General features: G+C 36.9%; 1 protein-coding gene across 1 annotated transcript; it reads left to right on the forward strand.

Moving 5' to 3' along the window:
- Positions 1-519: 519 nt before the first annotated feature.
- LOC118210141 (olfactory receptor 49-like) lies at positions 520-5,558 on the forward strand. Its single transcript, XM_035386048.1, has 2 exons — positions 520-540; positions 3,159-5,558. The coding sequence occupies exon 2, from the start codon at positions 3,180-3,182 to the stop codon at positions 4,137-4,139; it is 960 nt and encodes a 319-aa protein (XP_035241939.1). The 5' UTR covers positions 520-540; positions 3,159-3,179; the 3' UTR covers positions 4,140-5,558.
- The last annotated feature ends 3,934 nt before the right edge of the window (positions 5,559-9,492 follow it).

The raw sequence follows: 9,492 nt of genomic DNA on the forward strand, positions 1-9,492 counted from the left end.
TTTGCTGAAATTTTCTCTGTTAAATGTTACACATGCCAGGTACTTCTTGACATAAACATAATTTGAATTATAATAACTTCTGCTTCATTATTATTATAATTTGTATTATTATTATTATTTAGTAGTAGTAGCAGTAGTACTAGAAGCAGTAGCAGTCATTTTAGTAGCAGTACAGTAATATTAGTATAATTTAGCTGCTGTGGTTTTAAATAGAGTCCGACCGATATATCGGTTTGGCCGATATATCGGCCATTATTTGACTTTTTTGACGACATCGGGATCGGCAGTTATGCCGCCGATGTGCCCCGATTTTTTAATAAGTATAATAAACAAAAAAAACAATGATTATTTATCTGTACTTGTCTGTTCGAACGTTGTAATTGCTATTTACTAGAATTATCCAGTAGAGGGAGCTCTAATACAAGTGTGAACTGCAGCAGCTGACGCGCTACTTCTCTAATAAGACGTTTGTCACTCGTGCCTCATCCAATATTCTCCACTGCAAGACTTCTCTGTACAGATTCGATTGCCGCAATAAAGGTATGTATATTTCGTGAAAGTTTTTAATTAAATGCGTTTGTATGACCACTATGTTTATCAATCCTCATTCTCAAGCGAGTGAGCTAGCTAAAATATTTGGTTCACTTTAGGAAGCTAGCTGGCTAGCAAGCCTTTATGAAGTGGCAGTGAGCACATAAGCAGCGTAGGATCTACATTTCCAGAGGACATTGCTGTATTCTCAAATAAATAACCAGCCAAAATAAAATGGTGATTGAATGTATCACACATCTTTTTTTATTTGAGGTAATGATATTAGCTACTATACGATGCTGTGTAAATAGCCAACGCGTGATTGCAAGCGAGTGTGCCATCTAGTCACGCGTCATCGTAGCAAGCTAACCAGACAGTAAAAACGCAGATAAAACACTTCTAACATGGATAATTTTAAGCCATGTTATCTAGCTTTGTCGTGATAACATGAGAGAAGGATTGCTGTTGGAGAAGTGAATCAACCAACAGTTAGCGTGGGTAACCTGCACGAAAGCGCATTGTAGTTTTTTTCACGTATTTCATCCAGTCAATTTAATTTCATCTAACGTTACACTTGATTCACTCTTTGGCTCCGCTAGATAATGTCTTACTCTTTAAGATCATGTAGTAGAAATAAAATAAGAAAATATAATTCATTTAACTTACTGAGAATATATAATAAGAAATAATGAGGCTGTGTCAATAGCTAATGCGTTATTGCGAGCAATGTCATCTAGTCACGCGTCAGAGCGCATTGTAGTTATTTTCACCACCGAATTCTTACGGGCAGGGAAGCTCGCTAGATAGCCTTACTCTTTGAGATCACGTAGTAGGAATAAAATAAGAAAATATAATTAATGTACTGAGAATAGATACTAAGAAATAATAACAAATTAATAACAAAAACAACAATAATAATAATATTCATAAAAATACATGTTTGAAACTGGAAAACTGACTTATTTAAATTAATTTTTTATAAATGGCTGGAAAAGAAAGGAGTAAAAGCAAGGTGTGGAGTTATTTTGATTTCACACGCTTAAAGATGGTGTTAATATATATATTTAATTTAATATCTTTTACTTTTTTTATCTAAAAAGTTCTTTGTGTGTTTATTTTTATTTTTATTTGTTTGCTTATAAGTTAAATGTTCTTAAATATAGAAACTTTAATAAAATATAAGTTTTTCAAATTGATTTGAAAATGTTGCACTTTTTGACAAAATATCGGTCAAAACATCGTTAATCGGTGGGCTAGGACTCTCCAAAATCAGGATCGGCATCGGACCCAAAAATCTGGCATCGGTCGGGCTCTAGTTTTAAAAGCTTTATTTTCCCTTTAATTGCTGCAATAGTAACAACAGCAAATATAGCATTAGCTTGCTCTTTCATATAAACAACAGATGATTAAGCCTTAAGTATGATAATGTGTCAGTTCAAAAGGGGTAAAAGTGAGTGACAGATGCACACCAATCAGTATCTGCAGCCAATCAGATGTGCTGGATAGACAGGCATTTGCACATATAATTTTTGTGGGAATTTGATCAGGACACTGATCCCTGGCTGCCCAATACTCCTAAGTGCCCACGATGGGTCAAATTCAGAGGACAAATGACCCTGTGGGTCAGTGCAACATGGCCAAAAGTATGTTGACACCTGACATACAAAATTTGGGCATTAATATGGAGTTTGTCCACCCTTTGCTGCTATAACAACCTCCACTCTTCTGGGAAGGCTTTATACTAGATGCTGGAGCATTGCTGCTGGGATTTGCTTTCATTCAGCCAGAAGAGCATTAGTGAGGTTGGGCACTAATTGAGCAATTAGGCCTGGCTCGCAGTTGGCTTTTCAACTGACTCCTAAGGTGTTGGATGGGGTTGAGGTCAGGGCTCTGTGCAGGCCAGTCAAGTTCTTCCACACCATTCTCGACAAAACCACTTCTATATGCACTTCGCTGTGTGCCTGGGGGTACTGTCAGGCTGAAACAGGAAAGGTCCTTCCCCAAATTGTTGGGGAAGCACAGAATATTCTAGAATGTGAATTGTATGCTGCATCATTAAGATTTACCCTCACTGGAACTAAGGGGCCTAGCCCAAAGCATGAAAAATAGGCCCAGACCAAGGGATGTCCAGATACTTTTGGTCATTATGTGTATTTACAAATAGTGCCTTATGATGTTTAATGACAACAGCTCTTCAGTTTTATGACTCCTATGAAAAACTTGTGTTACATCCCTCACTTTTGTCTTCATACATTAAAATAATGTTCTTTGAATATATGAACATGAAAATATTATCACCCAACGTAATCTGGCTAGTATAATTATTCTTAAATTGCCATTTAATTGATTCTGGTGATTTAATTAAACAGAGGATGTCTGCTGTGAGAATAAATATCTTCATCTGCTAATGAATTGTAAATTACAATATGAGTGTTACATTTTCTTGTCTGTTAAAAGCTGCCATGCACTGCTAAGCATTTCTTAACATAATTCTTAAGCAAGTCTTAACATAATTTCTCACTAACTACTCTGCTGTCAAGTCCTGGAAAATTCATTCAAAAGTTTCAGTCCTTGTCCTTAAAATAAAAAAATGGTTACTAAATATGTGTAATTTTTCTAATCTGCAGGATTCATTGGCCAAGTTGACTATGGAGAATGGATCAGTGGTGACATCATTCATATTGATTCAATACACAGAATTCGAAGACCACAGATATCTATACTTCACAGGTTTCCTGTTATTGTTCATCCTTATGCTATTAACCAATGTAATTGTTATTATAGTAATTTACATTGAGAGATGTCTCCATGAACCCATGTATTTTTTTGTGTGTAGCTTAGCAGTGAATGGATTTTATGGCACTATATCTTTATTACCCTCAGTACTTGTTAATTTAATGTCTCATACTTATGAAATATCTCTGACTGCTTGCCTTTTACAGATCTTTTGTGTACACACATATGGTTCAGTTGAATTTTGTATTTTAGCCGTGATGGGCTATGACCGTTATGTCGCCATTTGTCATCCACTACACTATCACCAATTAATGTCTCATAGAAAATTGTGCACTCTTATTGCATTGTCCTGGATTTATCCTTGTATTCTTTTTGGACTCTATTTCAGATTAACTGTACAGCGGACATTTTGTGACAGGATCATGGAAAAGATGTACTGTATCAATTTTGCAGTAGTCCCATTGTCCTGTTCTGAAACTTCTTTTCAGAGCAAAATTGGCTTTGTTGTAACTTTTTTTGTAGTTGTTCCACAGCTGCTCATGATACTGTTTTCTTATGCACAAATACTCAGAATCTGCATGTCTGCTTCTAAGGAATCTCAGACCAAAGCTCTTCAAACATGCACCCCACACCTACTGTCCGTGATTAATTATTCTGTGGGATGCTTATTTGAGGTCTTCCAGAGTCGTTTCAACATGAGTCATGTACCATATAAAGCTCGCATATTCCTGTCTCTTTACATTCTGATATTTCCCCCAGTTTTTAATCCTGTCATTTATGGAATTAGCATTCAAGCCATTAGGGTTCAGATTTTCAAACCGTTTAATACTTGGAAAAACAAGTTAACTCCACTGCAGGTGATGAGGAAGTAGTTTCATAATTGTTTCATTCGTTACGCCAATCACATAAATGAGCTAAACATGGAATTCCACTGGGTGAATGAGAAGTCTTGACACTAATAGCTTTGCAGCAGGACAAGAAAGCTGTGATTATTTCGGCCGGTAGAATCCAATCCCATCTTCATTAATATTTTAGCATTTTGCAGATACTAATTTAGACCGACATACACCAATCACTAACGCAGTGTTTTAGGGTTTCATTTCATGAATTTGCCTCTATGGCAGAGGTTCTGCCGGCCAGAGGGAAATACCTGCAGGGTTCTGACAATCCTGGAATGGCTACTGTTGCAGCAGTGTACAAAAAGATATTTAGCATGTTACAGTTATGATGCCTCACATTTATACTGACTCTCCCCAGTATCCTAAGTGACTAACTAACATAGATGTCATTAGCCTATAGACTGTGCTCAAAACCGGCTATTGTTAAGTTTCACAGTCTGACCATGAAGTTCTATGAATGAACACAAATAAACATAAATTTCACGCAAATACACACAAAAGATGTTATGAGTAACAAGAATAGACACTCATTTGACAAGCTGCTGTTTGTTTGTAAGTCCTTCAGTCGAAGTGTTAACAGTCAGATATGGATTTGAGTGCTCAGATTTGCCACCTGGTGGTGGTTGCAGGAAAAACAAAAAATATATATGCAAATTTGCCTCTGCCAGGAAGATATCTCATGGTGGCAGTGTTGAATGAAACCGTAACCACTGTACATAAAAGTAATATTTATTGATATTGACTGAAGCATTTCCAATCAGTTCCCTTGCTCAAGGTCACGATGGCAGTGACCCATCTGTGGTATTTTTGATCCAATAAAGAATCAAATTTGTCTCTGCCACGTCTATCGGTGCAGTGAGCACACACACCTGGGTTGTGTGAACCAAATCAGCCCAGGTGTTTCAAGGTGTGCTGCTCAGCATGGTATAGGCCCAAGACCGGAAGCACATGCTGAGAGAGAGAGAGAAAGAGAGAGAGAGGGAAAGAGAGAGAGATAGAGAGAAAGAGAGAGAGACTGGCTGATCGTCAGAGCACAGAAGACAGACAGCAAATCAAAACTAACGCCGCGGAAAATCTGAGGGTCTGCTCAGCTAAAAAATGGAGAGCTGAGAAACTTCCGCTACGTTTGGTTTGTCTTTGTTTTAGTTTGTTGTTTTAATTTCTTGTTTTTGCCTGGAATCCCTGATGGGGAATGGTGAAGGTGCTTGTTTTCGTGTTGGTGTGGTTGCGCTCTCTCTCTCTCCATGTAGAAAATTATGGTCCAAACTGCTACAAACATAGCGTGTGAAGCAAACATACAACTTCAGTTTGGTAATCCCAGTTCCCTAACCATTATGCTACATGACCACCCAAATGAAACCTTGACACCGTTTTTGACACCTTGTTGTCCTATTTGTGACTACTGTGCCTTGTTCGGTCTTCATCTGACGTCTGTTACAAAGTCAAATAAACTTTTCCTTAATTATTTAAAGTTTTTTTGCGTTCTTGCTCACTAATGTGTCTAACAGGACGCCCGTTCATCACGTTAGTTCATAATCTCCAGACAGCATTGAGCAGTAATTAAATGCATTTCCACACAGGCTGAACTGTTTTTAATATTAGATAATAGCAGATACATCCATTTCTCTGAAAAACACAATCTTGTTCAGCTCAATTTTGCTTTCAAAGGCAGTGTTGCTCATTGAGGCAAATGTCTTACAAAATATATTTTTCATACACTTTGGTAAAGTTTTAAACTGTCGGTCACAGTGAAACCCAGCCCCTGTATTGGCCAAAGCTTCTTTAAAAAGACGTCTTATCACAGTTATTTGCCACGTCAATATCACATCATTGCTCGCATCAACACATTTAAAAGAACCTCAGCCAATAGCAATGTAGGAATTGCGTGTAGTTTAGCACATTGCAACAAGGCATATGTCACAGCTATGCCATTTCCAGAGTGTTCTGATGCAATGTTATATTCACGAGATTGTTATGTGGCCCATAATGTACAGTAAGTTTCCAGGGCATACTGAGATGTTCTGTCATATGCATGTGACTGTGATTTTGTGTCTAAAGTAAACAGTATAAGAGGGACTTTGCTATTTTTAAGGATGTGAATAACTCAGCTGGTATATGGGGTCACGTGCCCAAAACTTTCAGTTTTTGTTTGCATTTCTTTGTTTTATGTCTGTTGAGAGGTGATCAAAGCACTCATTGGCTGTGCCCCTTTGTAGCAGTCACGTGACAATGAATATACACCAAAGACGATGGCAGAAGCATTCCACTTAGCCATTAATGTTTAACTTTTAGTAGCCCTGGATTGTGCATTGCCAAAATACATTCATTTTTAATACAGGCCTAATCATTTATAGTGTCTGACCTGGAGATTAAACAACAAAGGAGCTATATGTTTTTGAAAAAATCGAATTCCTGTTTTATTTTATTATTACTCTTTAATGTCTCTACTGTTTTCAAAAAAGTAAAGCTGCTTTACATTGCATCTGGACATCACTGCACGCACATGTGAAGCTGAATTCACTCGTATAAAAATGACATGCATTGTCACAACTGGTCACAATCACACTCTGAATAAATATAAAGTAATATATATATGAAGTAATATTATAGTCATGGTATTTACTGTAGGCAGGAGGCATTACATGTGCCAAAAATGAAGTTAGGACTAAGAATGCCATAATAAGTAGCATTCTTAATGAGACTTTTGTAAACCAACTCTGTATTTCTGCTTACATAGAAGCTGTTCAGTATTCTCTGTATGTCAACACCCTCTTATGTTTCATTATGATAATTATGAATGTATCCTTATGATGGGTTTTATAGACCTGAACCACAACTGAGGTTGTGATGACATCTAGTGTTCATATAAAAACATTAAAGTTTCAAATCTTTTTTTTACACGTATTCCCTAAATCTCTAGGATGTCTCAAAGGCATTTTCTGAAAAAAACTCACCAATTTGAAGTCACACAAAAACAAAAAGTCATTTTGGGTCATCTAGACCTGGACATAATAGGAAGGTTAATAAAGCTTCAAAATAGTGTTATCATTATTTCTTTGAAAATTAGAAAGTAAAAAAAATGTGAATACGTGTATGAGGTTTGTGGTAAACTCATACTCTAGAATTACAAGGCCAAACTCACACAATGTTGAAGTCACTCTAGATTTTATAGTTTATACATTATATTATAGCATTCTAAATAATATTAGTATTTGCCAGTATGTTGGAATTTGTCATCCATTACACTGACCAATGACAATTTCTCATATTTTTTGCATTGTTTTGGAATTATAATTATACTGTTTTGGGCTGTATCACCTGCATCCTAGTAAACTTGTTTTTTGCTAAAAAAGTTGGTGCAACACCATCCAGGAATTCAGGAGAAAACTTGGTTAAATTTTGTTGATTATCTCCACATTTATGTCCAAATACAGTACAGACATGGATCAAAGCTTGAAATAAAGAGGACATTTGTACCAAAATGACCACATTATCCAAATCCCCTCATCCTAAGAGAGTCTCACTCTGTAAAAATTCAGGACATATTTATTCTGAAATACAACAAATAAATTGAAAAATTGTCTTGTGTTTTCTGTATTCTGCTGTGATTATGTGTATTTCTTACACTGGACGAAACCAAATTTATTTTCCAATCGTACCCCAGGATGTATACAATACCAAGATGTACAATTTGACATGTGTTTTCCTAAAGGTCGGCCCACATGTCCTAAAAACCTCTTCAAAAGGCACCAAAAGGCATTTTCACGTTGCAATTGACATTTTACATCGTTGGTCTTTTGGAATTGTTCCTGTCCAGATTGTTCCTGTCCAGATTTGAAACGAAAGTGCCAGACTATAACATCAAAATTAGCTCTGTCTAACACATCGTGGCTGATATGAATGAAATTAGCTAACATGTCACCACCTTTAGCGTTACTTCACTGAATCGCAGTTTTTGGGATTTTCAGTGGCACGTGGTAAAAACTTGTAATATTGTATTTGTCTGTATGCATTGATTGTGTAGCATCTATTGTTGCATCAGCAAAGCTAACACGCCTGGCGGAGATCTGCACTCTACTGAGTGCACTCTTCTAGTTGTAAAGTATACAGGTTTTCCAAGCAGGGGGAAAAATCACAATGGGTAGATCATAGAGGGTAGATTTTTTCAGGTAGTAGCTTGCTTTTAGGTCATTTACTCGGCACTGGAATGTCTAATTGTGATCATTTATTTGCTGTTTATAAGGTAAAAAGTTGCTTTTTTCGTACACAATGCGGTTTCTATTTACGTACACAGAAATGCTAGTTTTCAGATGCTCCAGAAAACACTTTCAGCTCAATGGAAATAACCCATAATGACTTATGATGACTTATAATGAACAAAGAGCACACTGATTACTAGGGGAACATAGGGGATTTCAGCGATATCGATAACATCGTTGTCATATCAGCAGTTGTCTGACTAGCTGCGGACAGTTATTATATCCGCCGGGCGGAGCCTGGAGGGGATTATGCGTTTGCTCGCGCGCATGTGTGTGTATGTATGTATGTGTGTGTGTGTGTGTATGTGTCTGTCTGTCTGTCTGTCCGGAGCTAATCGCACAACCGGCCGGTAGGGGCCGCAAGTGATCAACAACTGCGGGGGAGATCTGCACTCTACTGAGTACACTCTTCTAGCTGGATTATAAAAGACCATAATCATCATCAACCTGGGGTGTGAATTTCAGCTCTACTTTGGGGAAGGGACTGCCTTGTTATTTCTTTTGTTATCTCTAGTGGTTTCACTCATTGAGACAGGGTTTTTTGCATGAAAGTGCGACAAGTCTAAGCTTCACAACGGTGTAGGTGTTACAGCAGTGCACCTTGAATCAGTAATCGATGAAATAATAATATAAGAGAATGCTATTTTTAGATGCCGACTAACACTACCATTAGTCCTTTTGCTCTAATTCTACTAGTACTGCTACGATGCATGGCTTTTTCAAGCCAACTTAAGGTTTGTCCTCAAACTTTCCAACTCCGTAGTTGAGATGCTAAATCATGAAAAGTTGGCTGACCAGAGGTGGGTTTATGCAAATGACTTAGTTAAAAAATGATTGACTGTTTTCATTGAAGTGATGTAAAAACTGGGGCCAATTCTAAATGAACCGTTTAGACTGATTTTTTTTATTTATTTTTTTATTATTGTACAACAACACAAAATGTGAAGTTAAACTGAGTTCCTAATTTACCAGCACAAGTATCATGCCATGAACAAGAATACATGATGAAAAAAATCAAGGTTTATTTATTTAAAAAAACATGGTGTGATGGGTATCAAATGTGACTT

This window comes from Anguilla anguilla, chromosome 12 (assembly GCF_013347855.1).
Source record: "Anguilla anguilla isolate fAngAng1 chromosome 12, fAngAng1.pri, whole genome shotgun sequence".
NCBI classification, from domain to species: domain Eukaryota; kingdom Metazoa; phylum Chordata; class Actinopteri; order Anguilliformes; family Anguillidae; genus Anguilla; species Anguilla anguilla.

What these genes read in the sequence shown, in the direction of transcription:
- LOC118210141 (XM_035386048.1), top strand. Translation starts at nt 3,180, where the DNA reads ATGGAGAATGGATCAGTGGTGACATCATTCATATTGATTCAATACACA.